Here is a 20526-nt window from a genome sequence, read left to right as displayed (position 1 = left end):
CCCCCGTACTTGCTCCTCCCACCAGGTCTAGGCTGGAACCCGCAGCCCAGCCTGCGCCGGTGCTCACCAGCTGCTGTGGCTTCTTCCCTCCCGGTGTTGTTTGGGTTTTAATTTTTGTGTTGCAGTTAGAAAATTACCCATAATTACAGCTTCTGAAAGGAAACGTCTCACGACGCAGACCCTGCTCCCAGCTGTGGCCGCCTCCCACGCACGGCTGAGGAGGGGTTGCAGGGGTCTCCAGCCTGGATCCTGGCCCCTCCCCGAATCCCTCCCTCCCCCTGTCCCCCCCTCCCCATTAACGGGCTGCTTCCACCTCCTGTGTAGAGGAAAAACCATCATCGGGAAAACCCAAACTAGCCTTCCCAACGACTCAAGCAACATATTCATGGACCCCTACCGCTGTGTCTGCAGGGAGAGCAGATCCAGAGGGAGGCGGAAGCTGCCAACAGATGACTTAGGCATTATTTTATCGTAACAGTGACAAGTCAAGCCAAGGCTAGTGAAGAACCAGTAATCTGGAGGAGATGGCCACGGAAAGCAAGGAGTTAGGGGGAGGGAGAGATGGAGGAGGACGAGAAGAAGGGGAGGAGGAGGGAGGAGAAGGGAACAGAGGGAGAGGAGGAGAAAGAGAAGGGCGAGTGGGGGAGAAGAAGGAATAATGCGGCCAAAAGTCGAAGGAGGCCAGAACAGGCCAGGCCAAGAGCCAGAGAAAAGAGCGCTCCAGGAGGCAGGAACGGCCAGTGCAAAGGCCGAGAAGTGGGTCTGAAGAATGGAAGGGTTGGAAGGGAGTGAGGGGAGGGATGGCTCCTCCTGCAGGCAATCCCCCTGCCCTACAAGCAGAGCCGAGTTCGGGCTCTCCCAGGCACCGACCCCGACCTTAAGGGGCTGGGGTTTGGGGGCGTCGGTAGTCCCAAGAGTCAGAGACCCAGCTCAGGGCTGCAGTCCTCGGCAGCCACACGGGGGCGACCGAGAGCCGGCAAAGGAGCCGCAGGTCTGGGGCCCAGTCTTAACTCTTAGCGCTCCATGCTTACCGTCCCCCGCCCCCACACCGGCTCCTGAATCAATTCTCGGGCCTACCAGGTCCTCCTGAGCCTCTTACCGGGTCAACCTCCCTGCCTCCTCCACGCCATCCCGATCTACCTGGCAGCCCCATGGAGCTTCTTAAAATCCTGACGCAGATCCCGCCCCTCGCGGCTACACACCTTCCTGTGGCTCCCTATTCCTTTTAAAACAAAGGCCAACCCGTCCCCTCCAGGAATGGCCCGACCCGTTTCCTCCTTTCCCCCTCGCCCTCCTCGCTCTGCCTCTAACGCTTTAACCGTGTGCCCACCTCAGGGCCTTTGCACTTGCCGTGACTACAATCTGAACATTATTCTTCCAGATCTTTCGGATCCACCCCCTCCCCTTATTAATATATATATATATATATATATATATATATATATATATATATATATATATATATATATATATATATATATATATATATATGTTTTTGCAAGGCGTGCTTTCTGGTTGGTTGTGCACGCGGCTCAGCTCCCCGGACACCGCATGGGGGCTAGAGCTTGCTCTTCTCCGACTTTTCCGCCGGCGCCGAGGCAGTGTTTTGGAGATCCGTCCCTGTTGCCATGAGAACCGCGCTAGTCTCTCCCGCCGGCCGCGCCTCCCCCTCCGCAGCTAGCCCCGCCACGGGCGCCTCCGTCTCCCAGCCTCCCTCCCTCCGCCTTCCGCCCCTGCGGTCGACCCGTCCTCTTCACCGGGGTCCCCTCCCTCTGCCCATCACGTGGAACTCCCTGAAATTATCCTACTGTTCGCCAGCTTTTGACTGTCCGCCTTTCCCATCAGACCCTCTGCTCCACAAGCAGTAGCAACGTGTCCCGACTGGGTCCACAGAGGCCGGCACACAGGAGACACTCAATAAATGTTTGTGGGGAGGATGAAGACTCACATCGACTCAAGGAACCGGAGCTCAGAGAGGGCCATGGACCCGCCCAGGGCACACAGAATCCTGGGGAGCAACAGAGCATTAGGAGATAAATGGGGGCGCCTGGGGGGGGGGTGGGAGCGTCCGTGGGAATCACAGCTGTCACCAATACACTGTGTGGCTTGGGTGAGCCACACCCTCTCTGTGCCTGGCCGGGAGTCGTTGTTGGAGAGCGGTGATGGGAACGGGTATTAAGATGAGGGTGTCCTTGACGCCCACGTTCACCGGTGGCCCCCGGGGCATTGGGCAGTCCCCATCTCGACGTCCGACTGAAGCTGGCCTGCCGCGCCCCCATTAGTGCGCAGCGCGGGCCCCTCCTCCGCGCCGGCCCGGGGCCCGGGAGGTCCGCGGGAGAGGAAGTTGGGGGAGGGGACGACCGGCTGGACAGGAAGTGGGAAGGGTTGGCGTGTCCCCCCCTCCCCCCCGGCCGTGGCCCCTCGGGATGGAGGCGGGGCTGGGGCCGGCCTGGCCCTTCCCTTCCTCTCCGCCTGTCTGGAACCGCAGTGGTTCAAGACTTCCCGCCCGGCAGAAGACCTGGGTGGGGGGGAGGCCGTTGGGGGACTTCTAAGAGGGAGGCATAATGGGGGGTCGGCCGGCAGCGGGAGGGGCGCTCCGATCAACACACAACACACGACACAGGAATGTGAGCGCACAGCCACACAACACACGTCCCAGGGGGCCAGCAATCCACCCATTCGGGGAGGCACACACACTAGTGCACAAAACCTGACGCGGCGTCACTCGGCCCCGCACGGCCGCTGCGGACACACAACCACCGTCGCAGAGCCAGGGACAGTTGCCCAGACAGCGACTGGGTACCTGCCAACCCCCCACGCACAACGACGCACACGTGCACTCACACAGGAACCGCGTGTTTACACACACACTTGTGGTCGTAAAAGAAAAAAAAAACCTATGGCAAACGTTCACAGACGCATCTAGACCTAGAGTCACAACTGGACCGCCTCCCGCCACCTAGCCCACGCACGTCCGGCGCACACTGCCCACAGGTACCCTGGCACACAGGCCTCCGCCCCCGCCCCAGACACCCCTGCCCTGCGGGTGTCCTTGCCTCGGTGTCGGCCTCCATCTCCTCTGCACACCTCCTGGGGGGAGAAGAAGGGCCCTAGGAGGGAGAATGTGGTGCCCACTGCCTGCACCCCTGACTCCTGCAAAGGTGCTATTAAAGTTGGAGTATTTACAGCTGGCAGCACAGGCTGAGAGGCGGAGCCAGCGGGAATGACGCAGTCAGTCAAGTCACCCAGCACCTACACAATTGACACGGAAGTGTGACTGTGGGGCAATGCAGGGTAGCTCCCAGGGTGTGGCCTGGGTACCCCAGGAGCTTCTTGTCTGTGTGGTGTCTTTGTGTTGCATGTATCTGTGTTGTGTGACTGTGTGTTGCGTGTGACTGAGCCATCTGTGGTTCGATGAGACCCCAGGTCCCTGTATGGAGCCCTCGGGAGGCTGCGACGGTGTGCCCCAGGGTGAGGGCTCTTTCCACAGCTGTTGGAAGCTGTGGCATAGCGGTGCCGATGCGTGTCTCTGTGCGGCTGTGTGCGTATGTGAGCGTCGAGTGTGTTTCAATGTTTTGTAACAGCCACTATTTGAGCTGTGTATACCTGCGTGTATGATAGTGTATCCCTGGGCAGACTGTGTGTGTGGCGGTTCCCACCCGTGCTGGGCGTGGGTAGCTCTGCGGGGCGATACACCCAGTATGACTGCCTGTAGCTTTACGGGGCTATCAGTAGTTGTTACAGTAGCTATAGAGACTTATGTGTGCAGAGTCCTGTGTCAGAGAGTGTAGCCGCAACTAAGTGTGTGGCTGTGTTCTTGGGTGTACAATTTGGGTGTATCTGGAAAGTGTGTGTGTAGCCGTGATCAGCTGTGTCCCGCTGTGTGCCCCCGGGTGCCTGTCCCCAGTCGCACCGAGTATGTGTATCCCCGCGCCCCCTCCCCCCGCGGCGGGCACTGCGCGTGCGCGCCCGGCCCACGGTCCCGGCGGCGGGACCCACCCGCGCTCACGCCATCGCCCCTTTAAGAGCGGCGCCCGCGGGCGACGGGGAGGTGGCGGGCGGGGGCGCGCGCGGCGGGAGGAGGGGGCGCGCGCTTCCCGGAACAGCCCGCGCTGAGGGAAGAGAGGAAGAAAATAAAACCCGCGGCCGGAGCCAAAGCTGGAGCTGCCGCCGCCGCCGTCTCGGCCGTCTGGAGCTCCCCCGCGCGGACGATGCCCGCGATGCCCGCGCGGGGCTCGGGGCGGTGAGGCCCGGGGCGCGGGGTAGCTATGGCGACCGGGAGCGCGGCCCGCGGCGCCGCCTGACAGGTGTGGGGCCCCGGCGGCGGCGGCGGCGGCACGGAGCATCATGTACGCCAAGGGGGGCAAGGGCTCGGCCGTGCCCTCCGACAGCCAGGCACGAGAGAAGTGAGTCGGTGGTCCGGGACCGTGGGAGACGGGGGCGGGGCTCGGTGGCCGCGCCGCTTCCGTGGCCCTAACGCCGGCGGGCACCGCGTGGGGCACGTGGGTGCGGGGCAGGAGCGAGATTTGAGGGGCGCGCGAGAGCGGAGGAGCTGGAGGGTCGCGAGCTACGGGGGAGCTCGCTAGACCCAAGGGGCGTGAGGGGCTTAAGGGGTCGCGAGACTTGAGGGAACGCGCGAGATTCGAGAGGTCGTGAGAGTAGAAGGGACCTGGTAGACCCGATGGGGGCGAAATTGCGGGGGTGCGCGAGATTCGAGCGGTTCTAGAGGGTCGCGAGACCTTCCCGACGGCTGAGCCTTGGGTGTGGGAGGTTGCGAACGCGTGTGCGCGCGGAGTCGCCATTCGTGCCGCTTCCCCCATCCTCTGGGGAAGTTTCCCGGACAGGCGAGACTGGCCGCTCTGGGCGCCTCCCCCCCCCTCCCCCCTCCCCCCTCCCCCGCTCCTTACCGAAAGCTTGAGAGACGCGAGAAGGGCTTGAGGGGCGCCGGCCCCACCCCTGAAAGGCCACCTGTCCAGCCGGGCCTGGGGCAGCTGGGTGGGGCCCTTGGGGAAGCCGCAGGCTCACAGTCCTGGGGCCCCCACTTGTTCTGGGCATGGCGCTGGGCCGTGGGTAGCAGATGGTCTCAGGCTGGTAGAGGGGCAGGTTCCTAACTCCCAGACTCTGCAGTGAGGGGCGGAGGGCGCTCAGAGCTTCTTGGGGTGGGGAGGCAGCTGAGCTGTTGGGCTTGCCTGCTGGCCCTGCCACTTACCTGCCCTGTGGCTTTGGGTGAGGGAGCACTCCCTCTTAGGCTTATTTTCCTATCCTGAGAAATGCAGGCATAATAACAGTGCTGTCTCTTAGGTTTGGGGAGTGTTTGAAAGGTGCTAGGACGTGTGACTGTCTCACAGCAAGGGTACCCAACAGTTTGCGATATTGTTAAAGTGCCAGGGAAAAGAGAAGGCTTCTGATGTCTGATGGCCAATGGCTGATTTGCAGGATCCTAGAAGTCAAGCCACCTAGGGCGGGAAACCAGCTGCTGGAGCAGTTAGGAGGCTGGGTTACTGGGGAGAGGTCTCATGATGACTCTCTTTGAGGGCCAGAGCAGGAGTGAGGATTGAACGTCTGGGCAGTGAAAAGGAGCCCTGAATATGGGCTCTCTCCTGTCTTTTCTTCCTGGACTGACCTTGGGACACCACCTCTCCCCCGCCCCACCCAAGGATGAGTGTCCATTCTCTACCCAGCCTCGGGGTCATTTTGGAGAAGAGATTCTTCTGGCCAGAAGATGCTAGACAGATGACTGCCCTTCCAGACCTCTCTTGTCTGTCTGCACAGTTATGAGGTTGGGGTCCATTTCCAAGCACCATTAAGCAGGAAGACTTTTTGAAACTGGCACCTGGCTCCTGCCCAGGTTGGAAGCAGGGGGTGTGTAGCCATCCCACTCCTGGGGATCTTGGCACATCTCCAGCCATCCTTGTACCCTGGCTTCTGGGCTCTGGGGCTACCACTCCCCCAGTGGGAATCGTTCACTTGTTCAGACATGTGCTGGGCTGGGTCTTGGGGTGTAGTGGTTGGGAAGCCAGGCCCTGGCCCTGAAGAAGCCCACATCCTAGCTAGGAGGAAAGTGAGTTACTCAGCAAGCTGATGGGAGGATCTGGAGCTATGCTCTGAAAAAAGCAAAATGGGAAAGTGGGCGGTAGTGAAGTGTGAGGAGGTGTGTCAGGTGTGCAGCAACCTGGAGGAAGAGCTGATGGCTGAGGGCACAGCAAGTGCAAAGGCCCTAGGGCGAGGCCAGGCCAAAGAGCTGGGGCTAGTGCCCAGGGCGGGGATGTGCTGTGTGGGCCAGAGACGCTTGTGTTCGAAAGTACACTCCAGCTCCTTTGTGGAGTGGGGCTTACTGGGGGTCGCGTGAGGGTAGAGGGCCAGGAGACCTGGGGGAGGCAGGCACAGTTATCTGGGAGAGAGCTAATGGTGGCAGCTTAGGGGGTGGCCATGGAGATAAGAGAAGGGAGGAAATAGGTTTGAGCTGGGGTGATGGTGTTTGGAGTTGCGTTTCAATCCCACTAGACAGTCCAGGAGAGATTTTGAGTCTTTGAACCGGGCCTCGGCTCTTGGCTAGGGGTAGAAGAGGGGGTTATCTGACTTCTTGGCCAGAGCCATCCTGCGCTCATCCATTTCTTGTCTAGAGGGTCCTGTAGCAGCGTTGGCTTGGAGACGAGGTTTTGCCGCTAAAGAAAGTTTGGAAAACACCAGATGGTGGCATCCACTTCACTGACGGGGATGCCAGGCCCTGGAGAGGAAGGACCCTGCTGAAGACTCAGGTTCTGGGGCACAGGAGAGCTCTCAGATGCTTGGGGCTGATACACTAGAGAGGCGGGCTTGTTACTCTGAGCCTCAGTTTCCCCTCTGAAACGCGGACAGCCGGCCTTGCAGGATTCTCACGAGGACTGGGGGAGAGGCTGCAGTTAGAGCACCCCTCACAGGTGTTCACCGATCACGCCACTTCCTGTCTCTGGGCCTTGGTTTCTTCCTCCGTGAAATGGGGCGAAGGGGGTTCCACTGCTCGACTCTCCGGGACTGTTTTTTCCTCCCTGATCTCACCCTCCTGACTCCTCCTGCCCTTCTCCTTTTTCCTTCTTGGGCCCCTGTCCTGAGCCCCCTCTGGCTCCCCATCTCAGCACTAGGTCTGGGCTAGCCTGTCCCAGAAATGGACTTAGCGCCTGCTGGGTGCACAGATGGTGGGTCCCTGCTCTTGGGGGCTCACAGCAAACCGTGGTGACTGCTGGGTCCAGGGAATACAGGGAAGGGATGGCAGGGTGGGCGAGAGGGAGGCCGGGGTCTGAGTGGGCTGCCTGCAGGAAGACACAGCCTCTCCTTGTGTAAATGATGAACACTCCAACCTACAGGGACACCCCGAGATCACTTCCCACCCAGAACTAACTAGCGCTTGCATTCGGTCACTGGTTTCAGGTCTCTTTAAATAAGATGAAGGTGACAGGGACAGTTGAAGGCCCCTGTGTCCCCTTTGCATCCCTTCCCCCTTCCAGCCCCAAAGGGTGTGCTGTCCTAAGTTGAGGGGAGAAATCTAAATGTTTGCATCGTGTGTGTACATCCTTGAACACTTTAAGTGCTGCCACGTGGGTTTAGAATAGTTCCGTAAGTGATGGTCACTGGCAGTGTCACTGGGCGTCTTGTGTTTTTCTCCCAGGATTAGTTTTGTTTTTAAGATTTATTTAGTACTTATTTATTTTATTTATTTTTGACTGCGTCGGGTCTTAGTTGTGGCGCACGGGATCTTCGTTGAGGCACGCAGATTCTTTTGTTGCAGCACGCGGGCTTCTCTTTAGTTGTGGCAGCGGGTTTTCTCTCTGTAATTGTGGCGCGTGGGCTCTGTAGGTTGCAGCACGCGGGCTCTCTCATAGAGGCGCGTGAGCTCAGTAGTTGTGGCACGCGTGCCTAGTTGCCCAGCAGCATGTGGGATCTTAGTTCCCTGACCAGGGACGGAACCCGCGTCCCCTGCATTGGAAGGCATATTCTCTATCACTGGACCACCAGGAAAGTCCCCAGGGTTAGTTCTGATATGGGCACATCACCTCAGGTAGTTTGTTCATTATCCCAGCAGGCAAGGGACTCACCATGTGTCTGTCCCATCCCTAGCTGGGCTTCCAGGTGCCCGTGCCTGTGGGCATCCTTGTTGGAGGGGGGTGCATGGGTAAGAGGTTCTTGAGAAAGGAGCCCCCGAACTGAGTCCTGGAGGCTGAGCAGAGCCCGTGGACACAGGGGAGCTTTCTGGGAAGGTCTTGAGGCAGTATCTGGGGGGCAAATGCTGGGATGGAATTTGTTAGTGGGGGCGGTTACTTTGGCTGCTGGGTAGGAGAAAGGCTGTAAGGGGCAAGTGTGGAGGCTGCCAGGAGGCCGGTGAGGAGGGTGGCCACCACCCTGGCTCTTAAGAGCTGAAGGCCTGGCCGTGAGGGTGGCAGAGGGGAGGGAGGAAATGTGTAGGCTGGAGAGTCCCTTAGGGGCATCGGTGGGACCTGGTGATGGATTAGATGGGGGTGAGGGGGTGACACAAGGCCTTGAGTAGAGAGGGCTTCTCCCAGCCCCCAGCAGTATGTGCCTCCAGGGGCTTTAAAGGGGGAGGGGGAGCCGGGCAGGGAGCACCTCTTACCTTAATTCTTGGTTATTATGGTAATTCTTGATGATGCAGGTAGTACTGCTGCGTTTTAGTCCGGGAGGCTCCAGTACCCCATTCTGTCACTCCTTCCCTGCGCAGCTGCAGCTTCTCCCCATGAGCACTCCAGGTCCGGGCACCTTGTATCCTCCAGGTCACCGTTCCTTCTGGAGGGAGGGCCCCCGGTGCACCCCACACTCCCTCCTATCTCCTGCCCTCTTGCATCGGGAGCCCCTCTGATGGGTGGGCTCTTCATTCTGCAGGTCATTTGCTGACCAGGGCTGGGGTGGGGCCAGGATTTGGATCCAGAGCCCAGGCCCTTTCCCACAACCCATCTCAGGGCCTAGACAGTGACCTGCAAGCCAGAAGCCCTCCCTGAGTGGCGGGCCCTGGAGGTCCTGAAACAACCTGACCAGATGTCCAGGCTTCAGAAGTTTTCACTAAAAACAAAGCTGCTCACAGTCTCTGAGACTTGATCTTGATAAAAATTAAAGTACCAGCATATAAGAGAAATCAGGCAAAACTGAAAACCTTCTCTGGCTCCTCTTTGCTCTTGGGATAAAACCCCAAATCCTTAACATCAGAATAGTAAGTAAGTGCTGACCTTCATAAGTGCCTACTGGGCATCCCAGGAGCGAGGGGGTTCAGGGTTGGTTGGTTCATTCATTGGAGTGGCTGGGGGCCCAGGATGCCCAGTGCTGTGTAAGCTCAGGAGTGAGACGAAGTCCCCGCCCTCCCAAAGCTACATCCAGTGGGGGCTGCAGGCAGTAAGCAGAGGGCCTTGTGTCAAATGGAGATAAATATGATGGGGAGCAAGTGGAGAATGGAGCAGGGCTGCCGTTAGAAGGGATAGGGAAGCCTCTGCCCCGTGACTTTGGAGCCATGAGGGTCTCTAGCAGAAGTGTCTCAGGCAGGGAAATGGCTTGTGCAAAGGCCCTGGGGTGGAGAGGTAGAGAGTGGCCAATGTGTGTGGGAGGCACTGGAGGGTCTGAGTGAGGAGTGCTGGTGGGGAGGGGAGGAAGCAGCCCCTGGAGGGGCCCTGTTGAAATCCAGGTAAGTGATAGTGGTGGCCTGGACCAAGTGTGTGCTGAGGAAGGCAGGGAGAAGGCTCAGAATCAGGAGAGAGAGTGCTTTTCCCTTAAGTTTTCCCCCTAAATTCAATAAATGTAGTGATCTCTGGGGGACAGCTAGGTGGATCTTCACACTTGCGCCGCACCTATGTGAGTCAAGACCACCCAGGTCAGGGAACAGGATGGGAAGGAGAGGAAGAAGCTGGGGTGGGGCTGGGCCTTTAAGATGTCAAGTGGACGGCAGACCCTGAGTTCCAGGGGGAGGCCAGGCTGGAGGAACCCTGTGGGCAGCTGCACCACGTCAGTCATCAACATAAAAGCAGGAGGGGAGGCCACCCAGGGAGAAGAGAGGAGAGCTGGGGCAGGGCGGGAGGAGGGAGGAGAGCGGGCAGTGGTGGGCTCCGGGACCTGCATCCTGGGTCGGATGCCACCCCTGGACAGTGGAGGGTGAGAGGTGATGGAGAGGGACCCGATGGGCTGGCAGCATAGAGCCCTTGGTGGCCTTAGTGGGAGCCAACATGTTCTTCAGGAGGCTCCCTGAACCCTGAGGAGAGGCTTCTGCCCTTGGTGGGGGTGGGGCCAGACTGCAGCCCCCCATGTGCTCCCCCTGCCCTGCTGCGCTTTCCTTCTGGGCAGCCTACCTGGATCCCCCCACTCTGTCTTGATCCCTGTCTCTGTGCACCTCATTCCCTGCACTGTTCCCCCAAGGTGGCGGGGGGCCAGCTGGATCTCTTCAAACCTCTCTATTTGCCTGGAGGGTCCGTTGGTGAGCAGGCTGGGGCTGCTCGTGTCTCCTCTGGCCCCGTTGACTTTTCACGTTCATTTCTTCACTGATGGACTCGGGCCTGATAGATGCAGTCCACTCGTGAAGGCTCAGGAAGCCTCTAGAAAGGGAGGGGGGTCCCAGGAGTGAGTTGGACAGGTGAGCCTGGAGGCTGGGGGGTGAGGAAGACCACTGGGCTGGAGAAGGGTGGATGCTGGATACTGCCGGGGTGCGATGTTGGAACCTGGGGGCGCCCGGGCTGGAGGCGCTGCCGAGAGGGGTGTGATGACAAGGCAGGAACCTTGGCCAGTGTTGGGGGAGACCCATGCTCAGAACTATGTGAGCCCCACAAATCCTACCCCTCTGTGCCCTGTTTCTGTCCCTCCGGTGGCTGTCACAGCTCGCGTGGTGTAATGTGAGCTGTGGACATACCTTGCCCTGGTTCAGCTGCCCACCTGGACTCCCTAATGTACCCCCTTGTACTTCTGTAGCACACACTACCTTCCACCCCACCAGATGACTTACCTCCTCCTTTGTATTTTTGCTCCTCCGTCTCTCCCCACAAGCAGGTAGCCTCCAGGGAGACAGGGCCTGTTGTGTTCACTGCTCAAGGAGGTGAATGTTTGTTGAAGGAATGAGTGAAAGGACGGATGGATGGATGAAGGAAGGAAGAGGGTCCAGGGCAAGGGCAGAAGCCGTGGGGTGGGGCCTGGGACAGAAGGGCTAGAACTGCCTTGGTGAGGTCTGAGCTGGAGCTGGGGGCGGGGGTGCTCTGCAGAGGGGGCTGGGATGTGAGGATTGAGCAGCCTGGCTGGGAAGGGTGAGAGAAAGCAGGAGCATGAGTCAAAGCAAGGTTATTTCAGGATGGGGCCATCAGCCAGGGGAGGGAGGCCAGCTGAGCGGGGAGGCATCTGGAAGGGCCTACAGCTTTCACCAGAGCAGCCTCAGGCTGGCCCTTGGGGAGCCCCTGGTCTTAGATCCAGACTCCCCTCGGTCCACCTGGGGCCTGGCTGGGTAGTAGGAAGACCCTGGAGGTGCCCGGAGGGACCGGTACTGGTAGAGTGGGGGCTGGGGAATGGGTGACCCTAGCGGGTGGGGAATTATCCCTCTGCTGGCGGGTGTGGAAGACAGATTGGGGGGTGGAGGCCAAGGATGGAAAGGCCTGGAAGGCAATGTGGATGGTCCGGCCTCCCTGTGTGGGCCCACGGATGGTGTTGCTGGTTGGAGCGTGGCCTGTGCTCTTGGGGTGGGCAGTGGCCGAGTTGGTGTGTCCAGGGGTACTGGGCACTGTGGGCATTTGGACAGGGCCGTGCCGTGGCAGCTGAGTGGCACTGCTGGCCCTACCTCCCATTTCCCCAGACTCCCCCTTGGGGGGCTGGTATGGGTATGTCATAGCCACCACTGGTGGATGGGAACTGATCCTGAGGAAAAGGACGGGGTCTAGGGAAACCTGGAGGAGGAAGACCTCGGGTCAGAGAGCCCCTTTTCTTCCAGGCGAGGCTGGGAGTGAGTTAGGTGCTGGGCCCTGGCCACATGGCCCAGGGTGCCTGCTGGGAGACCCCACCCAGAGCACAATCTAGAGTGAAGCCCAGGAGCTGTTCCTCCAAGGAAAGGAACTCCCTGGGGCCAAGGCTGCTATAAGGTCTCAGCATTGGCAGGATGGGGCCAGGACTTGGTCCATCAGGGGGTGTTGAACTGAGCAGAATTTGGCCTGGAGGTGGGGGGCTGGGGACTGCTGGGAGTGCTGCCTAGAAGAGGGGCCTGCAGGCTGTGTGTTGATGGATGTGTAGGAGTTGGTCAGGCTGAGCAACTGGTGAGGAGGCCATCTCTTCTGAGGGGTGGGGGAGGTGGGGCGAGGGGAGGACCAGCAGAGGGAAGTGAGTGAGGCTGGCAGTGGGTGGTAGGAACGGTGAGGGGCTCACTGTGGGCCCCTGCCCTTCTCCACCTTCCCACCAGAGGGCAGGTGCCTCACCTTAGAGCCCCTCCCAGGGACCCTCGGGGCGGAGCTTTGGGGCCGCCTGGACCTCCTGAGAGCCTGAGCCGGCCCCCACCCCTCCCGCCTGCAGGTTGGCGCTGTACGTGTATGAGTACCTGCTGCACGTTGGTGCCCAGAAGTCAGCCCAGACCTTTCTGTCCGAGGTAAGCTGGCTTGGCCAGGCAGGGCCCCCACAGCCAGCCCCTTCCTCGGCACCCACACCCTGGGGTCCTCCCTACCCCATTTTTATCAGGTCTCCGTGGTGGGGTTGGGTTGTGCCCTGGGAACTGAGGGCTGCGGAGCGGCGGGGCTGGCATCCTGGTGTCTGTCCATCCATCTGAGGATGTGCCTCCCGCTCCTCTGTCCCTCTCCTCACCAAGCTGTCCCCCTCCTGGCTCCCTTGCTCTGATCTGCTGGTTTCCTGCCCCGGTGTTTCCTGGGCCCCCGGGGTTGGGTTGGGGCTGCCTCTTGGGAGGGGAAGGGGTCAGACAGGGCCAGGCCGTTAGCCCTCACCTTCCTTCCCTCTCCCCTGCAGATCCGATGGGAGAAGAACATTACGCTGGGGGAGCCCCCGGGCTTCCTGCATTCCTGGTGGTGGTGCGCGCAAGGCTGGTGTGGGGGGGACATGGGGGGGGCTGGGGGGGGCGCGTGGGGAAACCATCGTCCCCCCCTGCCGCCCACAGCGTGTTCTGGGACTTGTACTGTGCAGCGCCCGACCGCAGAGAGGCGTGCGAGCACTCGAGTGAAGCCAAGGCCTTCCAGGACTATGTGAGTCCCCGCCCTGGGGGCTGGGACCAGGGCTCACGGGTGTGAGCAGGGGCCTGTAGCCTTGGGGGGCTGCATGGCCCGAAGCTGGCTCAGGTGGGCTAGTGGGCCGGGCTGTGGGGTTTGACCTGAGATCATGGCTTCTGTGGGGTCCCTCTGCCCCCCCACTGCACCCAACTCCTGACGGTCCCCATGAGCCCCACACCCTCCCGAGGCCAGCCCCTCCTTTGCTCCCCCTCACGTGAACCCCATGTGGAACCAGGTAGACAGAACCACAGCTCCTGCCTCCCTGGCTGCCCAGCTCCGTGTATGCGGGGCCGGATGGGCGGCCACCACTGCTTGTCCCCTCCCACCCCAGCCTTTCCAAGCCTTATAGGGTGGGGGCCCAGGCAGGGGTGCTGGGGGACGGCTAACTGCCCGTGCACCCTGGAGCAGGAGAGGCCGAGCACTTGGCAGATCTCCCAACCTTGCTCTGCGACTGGGGCTGCTGACTTCATGTCTTTGGCCTCAGTTTCGTACAAGTTGAGTGGGAGTCAGAGGCCTGTCCCTAGAGGAGGGTGCGTAACGTGAGGGGGCGGGCGGCACCTTGTTGTCATGGGGAGATGGCAGCCCCCTGCCTTTAACTTCTTCACCCTGGCCCGTGGGGATTGGCCACCTGGCCCCTGAGAGAGGTTCCCCCTGCCCTCCCCCCTCCCTTGCAACCACTCTTCCCGCAGCGGGCGCCTTCACATCCTGAGCCCTCTGCTGTGCTGTGCCCTCTGCTCTGCTGTGCCCTTCAGGGCCTGGCTGTTCCCCGCCCTCTGCTGTTAGTCTGGGTCCCACACCACGCACGGCCTCGCAACAGAGAGGTCCCCCTGTGGAGGCGTGCAGGCCTCTGCAGGGCCAGGGTGCAGCCCGAGAAGGCTGGGGTTCACCATGTCCCTGAAGATGCCCCATGCACGCTGTATGCGCATTTATGGGAGCCGAGGTCGCTGCTGTTCACCCCCATCAGGTCCCACTATTCATGTTGTGGTCCCGCCAGAACTGGGGTAACAGAAGTGTGTGGAGCTGTGTGCGTGCGTGACTCCGCGTGGGCCCGGCTCTCTCTCCCCAGTGTAGCCCCCAGCTCCTCCCTTTGCCTCTCCCGGGCCTCTTGAGCTCTGTTTCCCCTCCCGGGCTGCGCAGCCCTCCCCTCTCCGCGCCTGCCTTCGTCCCGCCCCGAGCCTGGCGCCTCCGGGGAGGGGAGAGCGCGGTCTCCCAGCGGAATGAGAGCGCTTCGTGGGGCGCGCTGCTGGTTACCATGGCAGCGGGGCGCGTCAGGGGAGGGGGGTGGCGCCCCGTCCCTGGGGTGACAGGGTCCCTGTGTCAGCAGACTGAAGCCAGCTACACGTTCTGCCCCCCCTCCGCACTTACTGGGGGTGGGGTGAAGGGGCGTCCTGCCGCCTCTCCCTCGCAGTCGGGGCTCCCTCCTCCCGCCCTCCGCCCCCTGAGGGGGCTCAGTCAGAGCCTCCCGGCTGGGGGCCAACCTCGGCGTCTCCAGGAAACGCGAGCGCGCCCAGCCTGTTGTTATGGCAACGCAGGCCAGGCTGGCGCCTCCGGGGGTGGTTGATTGACTTGGGGGGTCCAGCTCAGGTCACCCGACCGGGAGGGTGGGCCCTACCCCCCCACCCTCCTACCCTGGATTAACCCTTCAAGGCCTAGAGTTGGGGAGCCCCATCTTCTCCCCGCCCCCACACCTCACGGTCTGGTGCGGCAGCCACCCGCACCACCACCCTCCCCAACCAGGAAATGCTCTGGCGCCTGCTGTGGCTCAAAAGGGGGGCTGCCCTCCTGCCCTCCGTAAGGGTTGGGGAGGGGTGGACAGACCCAGGGCTCAGAGCTGTTTGCCTCCAGCCACTGAGGCCGGCGCCAGCGAGAGTAGCTGCTCTAAGCCATCGTGTTGTGTTTGTGGGAGAGGGTGAGGTGGAGGGCAGGGGTGACCCAGCATTTTGGAGAGGGGCTGAGAGCTTCGTTCCCCCCCCACCCCACCCCCGGGGTCGCTTGGGTTTTCAAAGATTTGTGCTGGGCCCTGGGAGTGCTCTCACTGGTACCCTCCCAGCTTGGGCCTGGGTAGAAATCCATTAGAGGCTGACCTTTGAGAAAGAGCAAGAAGGGGGCAGGTGTCAGTCCACAAGGGGAAGGGTGTAACTCCAGGGCCCCTGCTCCGACCCAGACGAGGGGCCCCTTTCCCCACTCCTGTAGGGCAGGGTGCGCTGTGTGACCATGGGCTAAGTGCTTAACTCTTCGGAACCCAAATGGCTGCAGTTCCACAAATTCCTGAGTGGCCCTGTGTGCTGGCTTGTGCCAGCTGCAGGGACAGCAGTGACCCAGACAGACCAGCCTCTTCCTTTTGGGGCCTGGAGGCGGAGGGGGGAGGGCAGATGATGCAGAGACAAGAGTTAAGGGGCCTTAAGAGAAGTGCTCTACTCAGTGCCTGCAGTGTCTTCCCCCTTCCCTGTCCCTTTGATGTGTCTCCTCTGCCCTAAAGACTAGGCCTCTATCTCCCCCTTTCCCCCTGCTCTGTGGGCCCCAAAGGCAGACAAGCCTGGGACTTGGAACCGACCAGAGGAAGTGGCCTGTCAGCCTGTCCCCCTGCCAACTCTGGGCCTGCCACCAGCATCTCCACCCTTGGCAGACATGGGAACTCCCCTCTCAGGCACCCGGTCTTCTCCCCTCCTCCATCTGAAGAGAGGTTGGGGGTCTGGAGACCCCACTGCAGAGTTCTGCTCTTCCTTCCCCTCCTTCCTGGAGGAGGAGGAGGGGGAGTGGTCTGTACGGTAGCTCCAAGGAGGAGCCCTCTGGGAGGGAGGTTCATCTTGAAGCTGTCTATTGATTTTTCTGTCTGTTGATTTGAGGTGTCTTGGGGGCCCAGCTAAGCTGCATTGCTAGGCAGGAGGAATCAGGGCTGGTTGGCTTGGGCTGGGAGTGGGGGACTGTGCCCCCGCCCATCTGAAGTTAGATTCAGACCAAAAGAACAAGCCTGTGCTAGAAGGATGTGGCACGCACTGGAGTCCTGGGTGGATGGCATTTTCAGACCCCCGGAATCCTCAGGGTGGGGACATTAGGGGCTGAGGTTCCTGATCACCTGGGCTGTGGGCTCAGCCAGGCTGGGCCCTGATCACCTCCAGGGTCACGGGTTCAGCAAGGAGGCAGAGCCCTTGCTGAGGGCCACCCAGCACATCTGGTTGCTAAGCCAGGGTGGGGACGGGCCGCAGCTCTTCCCTCACCTAGAGCCGCCTCCCCCCTCCGCCCCCACCCCGCAAATCCTCCCGTGCCTGAGTAGTTGGATGGCTTGGGTTCCTTGTTCCGTGGGGCCAGCTGCTTGAGGAGAGAAGGAAACACGTGGACAGGAAGTGACCTGACTTGGCTCTTGCCATCTCCCCCACCCCTGCAGAGCGCTGCAGCGGCCCCCAGCCCGGTGATGGGGAGCATGGCTCCCAATGATGCAATGGCATCAGGCCCCCTGGCACCCGGCTTCTTCCAGGTATAGCCGGGGCTGGGGCTCCCTGTCTCCTGACCCTGGGTGGGCTTGTGTGGGAGGGTGACAGGCAGGGGCAATGACGGGGTGGCTATGCTCCTGCGGGCCTCGATAGTGCCGGTGAGGGAGGGGACATCTGGCCTGGGCCCCGCTGCGGGAGGGGGCGGGGTCTCTGCACTAGGCCTGCGCCTGTGTGTGTCGGGGCGCCTGGGGCCGCACAGCTTGGCTCGCTGAACCACGGGTCCTGCCCATGACCTTCCCCTTAGGGTCCACCCCACCCCCACCACGTCCCGCAGATGGGGCTAGTTGGCCCACACTCCTGCCTCCACGGGTGTCCCCTCCCCTCCCTGGCCAGGCTCAGCTGAGCCACAGGAAACGGTGGAACTTCGGGTGACCTCGCTCCTCCCAGCCCACCTGGTTCTGTCCTCCTAGGGCCCCCCCAGCTCCCAGCCTCCCCCCACAACCCCAACGCCCCCATGATGGGGCCTCAGGTTCCGGTAAGGACCTGTGGTGCCCTGCCCCCTCGAGCACGCACACCCGTCCCACTGCGCTCCCACGCCCCCGGCGCGGCTGGCTGAGGTCTGCTGGCTTGTCTTGGAGGAGGGGGAGTGTCCAGGCTGGGGGCCCGGGTGCGGCAGGAAGCGGGTAGCTTTGGGGGCTGGGGGGAGGTGCTGATCCCCGGCCCACCTCTTCCAGCCCTTCATGTCACCGCGGTTCCCAGGGGGCCCTCGGCCCACCCTGCGGATGCCGAGTCAGGTGAGAGAGGGATGAGGGGAGGGGGGGCAGGACTTGGGCCGGGGTGGGGGCACCCACACTCAGTGCTGCCACTCCCCCTCCACAGCCTCCCGTGGGCCTACCCGGCTCCCAGCCCCTCCTCCCTGGCGCCATGGACCCCTCCCCACGTGCTCAGGGTGAGTAGGGAAGCTCCCGCTGCTGTCCCCCGCCTCCCAGCCTCCCCGCCTCCCCGCCTCCCGTCAGGATCCCAGAGCCAGTTCCCCGCCGTCCACCGTGCAGGAACACCCCCAACCCCCAGCACAGCGCCTGTCCACACCGGGGAACGGCCGCGGCCTGAGCCCTCTTCCTTCTGCCCCCAGGTCATTCGAGCATGGGCCCGATGCAGAGGGTGACGCCTCCACGGGGCATGACCAGCGTTGGGCCCCAGGTAAGGGCTGGGCCCAGGCGACAGGGGAGCTTCGGGGGCTACCCTCTCTCGGCTTGCCCTCTCACGGCCCCTTTACCTTCACAGAGCTACGGAAGTGGCATGCGGCCCCCACCCAACTCTCTTGCTGGCCCGGGTTTGCCCACCATGAACATGTAAGGCCCTCAGGAACCCCCGGGAGTGTGCCCATGCGGGCCACCACCCAGCTTCATGGGCTGGGTATGATGGGGCAGACCCCGAAGCCGCACAAGAACCCCGATACTGTTTACACCACTGCTGGGTGGGGAAACTCAGGCTCAAAGACCAGTGAGTGATGGATGGGGTTGGGATTTGAAGGCTGGCCTGGCATCTGTGCTTGGTTACTTCTCAGCCAACATCTGCTGCTCTGAGGGCACGTGGGGCAGGCTGGGGGTGTCAGGGAGTGTGTGCTGGGGGGCTGTGTACCGCCTGGCTTAGACCCAGGGTCCACCACTGTCTGTTCTAGGGGACCCGGAGTGCGTGGCCCATGGGCCAGCCCCAGTGGCAACTCGGTGAGTGTCGGGATGGCGTTGGTGGGGTTGGGGGTGGGGATTAGGAGTGTGCGAGTTGGTAGAGTGAGCGGACTGCTCACAGCTGCCTATCTCCCCAGATCCCCTACTCCTCCTCCTCCCCTGGCAGCTACACGGTGAGTGATGCCGAAGCTGGGACACCCGACCTGGGGGCAGGGGTTGTGGGGTGGCAGTTGGAGGGCTTTTCTCACCTTCTGTGTCTCCCTCTGTGTGCAGGGACCCCCAGGAGGAGGTGGGCCCCCTGGAACACCCATCATGCCCAGCCCTGGAGGTACTACAGCCTGGGCGGGGCATAGGGAGGGGTGTGTTTGGGTGAGGCCCTCTCACACCCCGCCCCCTCACGTGCTGCCTCAGACTCCACCAACTCCAGTGAGAACATGTACACCATCATGAACCCCATCGGGCCAGGCGCCGGCAGGGCTAATGTGAGCTGGGGCTTGCGGGGGTCGGGGTGGGGGCGGAGAGGTGGTGGCCCGAGGCCCAAGCTGCTCCTCTGCCTGCAGTTCCCGCTTGGCCCTGGTCCGGAGGCCCCCATGGCCGCCATGAGTGCGATGGAGCCTCACCATGTAAACGGATCCCTGGGTGAGTGGGCGGAGTCCCGGGACACACAGACACCCACACACACGCCCCCGCCCCGCTGCTTCGCGAGCCTCGTGCGCCCCCTGGCGGCCCCCTTCAGCCCCTCCACCTCTGTGCTCAACCGGCGTTGGGGGCGCGCTCCGAGCTTCTCTGGGCTCAGTGACTGGGGCTGCGCTGCGGGCAGGGTCCAGTAACTAAACCGTGGGGACGGACGCCCGGCCGCCGGCACTGACCCACCACCCCCGATCTGGGCCCTCCGCCCGGGACCCCCGGCGGTGCCCCAGTGGGCTGGGCCGAGGAAGGGGGCGCGGCCGCCGGGGAAGTTCGGAAAGGGGTCGGTGGAGCCGGCTTGGCGGCGGCGCAGGCGCGTCTGAGCCGCGTCACCGCCGTCTGTCGGTCCACAGGCTCGGGCGATCTGGACGGGTTGCCGAAGGTGAGGGGGCCGCGCTCCCGCGGGGGGTGGGGGGCGGGGCTGCGGGGTCGGCCCCCGTGGAGAGGCCTAGTCCTGGTTGGGCCGCGTGGCGGTCGGGGCCTGGCCCGCGTGGCGGGGTGTTCCGCTCTGACCGCGGCCGCCCCCAGAGCTCCCCCGGCGCCGTGGCCGGCCTGAGCAACACCCCGGGCACCCCGCGGGACGACGGCGAGATGGCGGCCGCCGGGACCTTCCTGCACCCGTTCCCGAGCGAAAGCGTAAGCGACTGCGTCGACTCCCCCCCCGCGGCGGCGTCGGGCCGGAGGGGCCTGGCGGGCAGACCCCGGCGGGGCGGCCGGGGGGCCAGAGCAAGACCGTGACCGCGGCGGGCCAGGTGGGGGGGCGGCCGCGGCATCCTTCCCTTCCTCCCGCCTTCCCCCTCCCCAGGCCCGCCCTATCGCCCCGCCCCGCCCACATCCCACCCCAACCCTAGGACCCGCGGCCCAGGGCGGCCTCCCCACGCATCGCCACCTGGTCCCTTTCCATCCCACGTCCACCCCGCCCTGTCCCCCCTTCCCCCCGGGGGCGGGTCCCAGCCTAGGCCGGAACTGAGCCGGCCCCCGCGCGCCACCCCCTCGTCTTTCCGCAGTACTCCCCCGGGATGACCATGAGCGTGTGATGGGGCCGCAGCCCCTTGCCCACTGCCGACCTCGGCTTCTGCCCAGCGCCCCTGCCCGGGGCCAAGGTCCAGGGGCTCGGGTGGTCTGCAGGGTGAGGGTCTGAGGTCACACCGCGGGCAACTGGACTCCCGGTCAAGGCTTGGATGGCTGGGAGGCCCCGCGCGGACTCATTTTATAAAAAACACAAGGACCTCAGAGACGTTCTTTCCTGTATGGGCCCCTCCCGCCATTTCTGTTTTGTCCAGGGGGCTCCTTGGGGGACTTCTTTTCCCCTGGAGAGCAGGGGTGGGCCCCATCAATAAACATAACTCGATTTTGGTTTTTGGCATCTGGTCTCGGGTTTCTTCACTCTGGCTTAACAGCCACAGCCTGCTCAGCCTAACCTTCAAGGGTGGTGGTTAGGCAGAGCCCCCCTCCCCCCAGGGGTTCTGGAAACCCCCTGAGAGTTGGGACAGCAGAGTTCGGAAGAGTAGG

The 20526-nt window shown here is 62.5% G+C and overlaps 1 protein-coding gene across 1 annotated transcript; it reads left to right on the top strand.

The window, feature by feature from the left end:
- Nucleotides 1–4347: 4347 nt before the first annotated feature.
- SSBP4 (single stranded DNA binding protein 4) lies at nt 4348–20378 on the top strand (the record flags this gene model as incomplete). The annotated part of the gene is given in 19 exon segments (XM_079702727.1): nt 4348–4406; nt 12508–12580; nt 12952–13013; nt 13100–13184; nt 16594–16683; nt 17110–17128; nt 17131–17174; nt 17374–17433; nt 17519–17588; nt 17772–17839; nt 17924–17991; nt 18321–18366; nt 18465–18500; nt 18601–18655; nt 18739–18809; nt 18888–18966; nt 19368–19396; nt 19543–19650; nt 20022–20378. Coding segments are annotated over 19 exon segments (1152 nt in total). The 3' UTR covers nt 20052–20378.
- Between the last annotated feature and the right edge of the window lie 148 nt (nt 20379–20526).

Source organism: Hyperoodon ampullatus, assembly GCF_949752795.1.
Source record: "Hyperoodon ampullatus genome assembly, chromosome: 4".
Classification (NCBI taxonomy): Eukaryota; Metazoa; Chordata; class Mammalia; order Artiodactyla; family Ziphiidae; genus Hyperoodon; species Hyperoodon ampullatus.
This window is presented reverse-complemented; position numbering and strand designations above follow the sequence as displayed.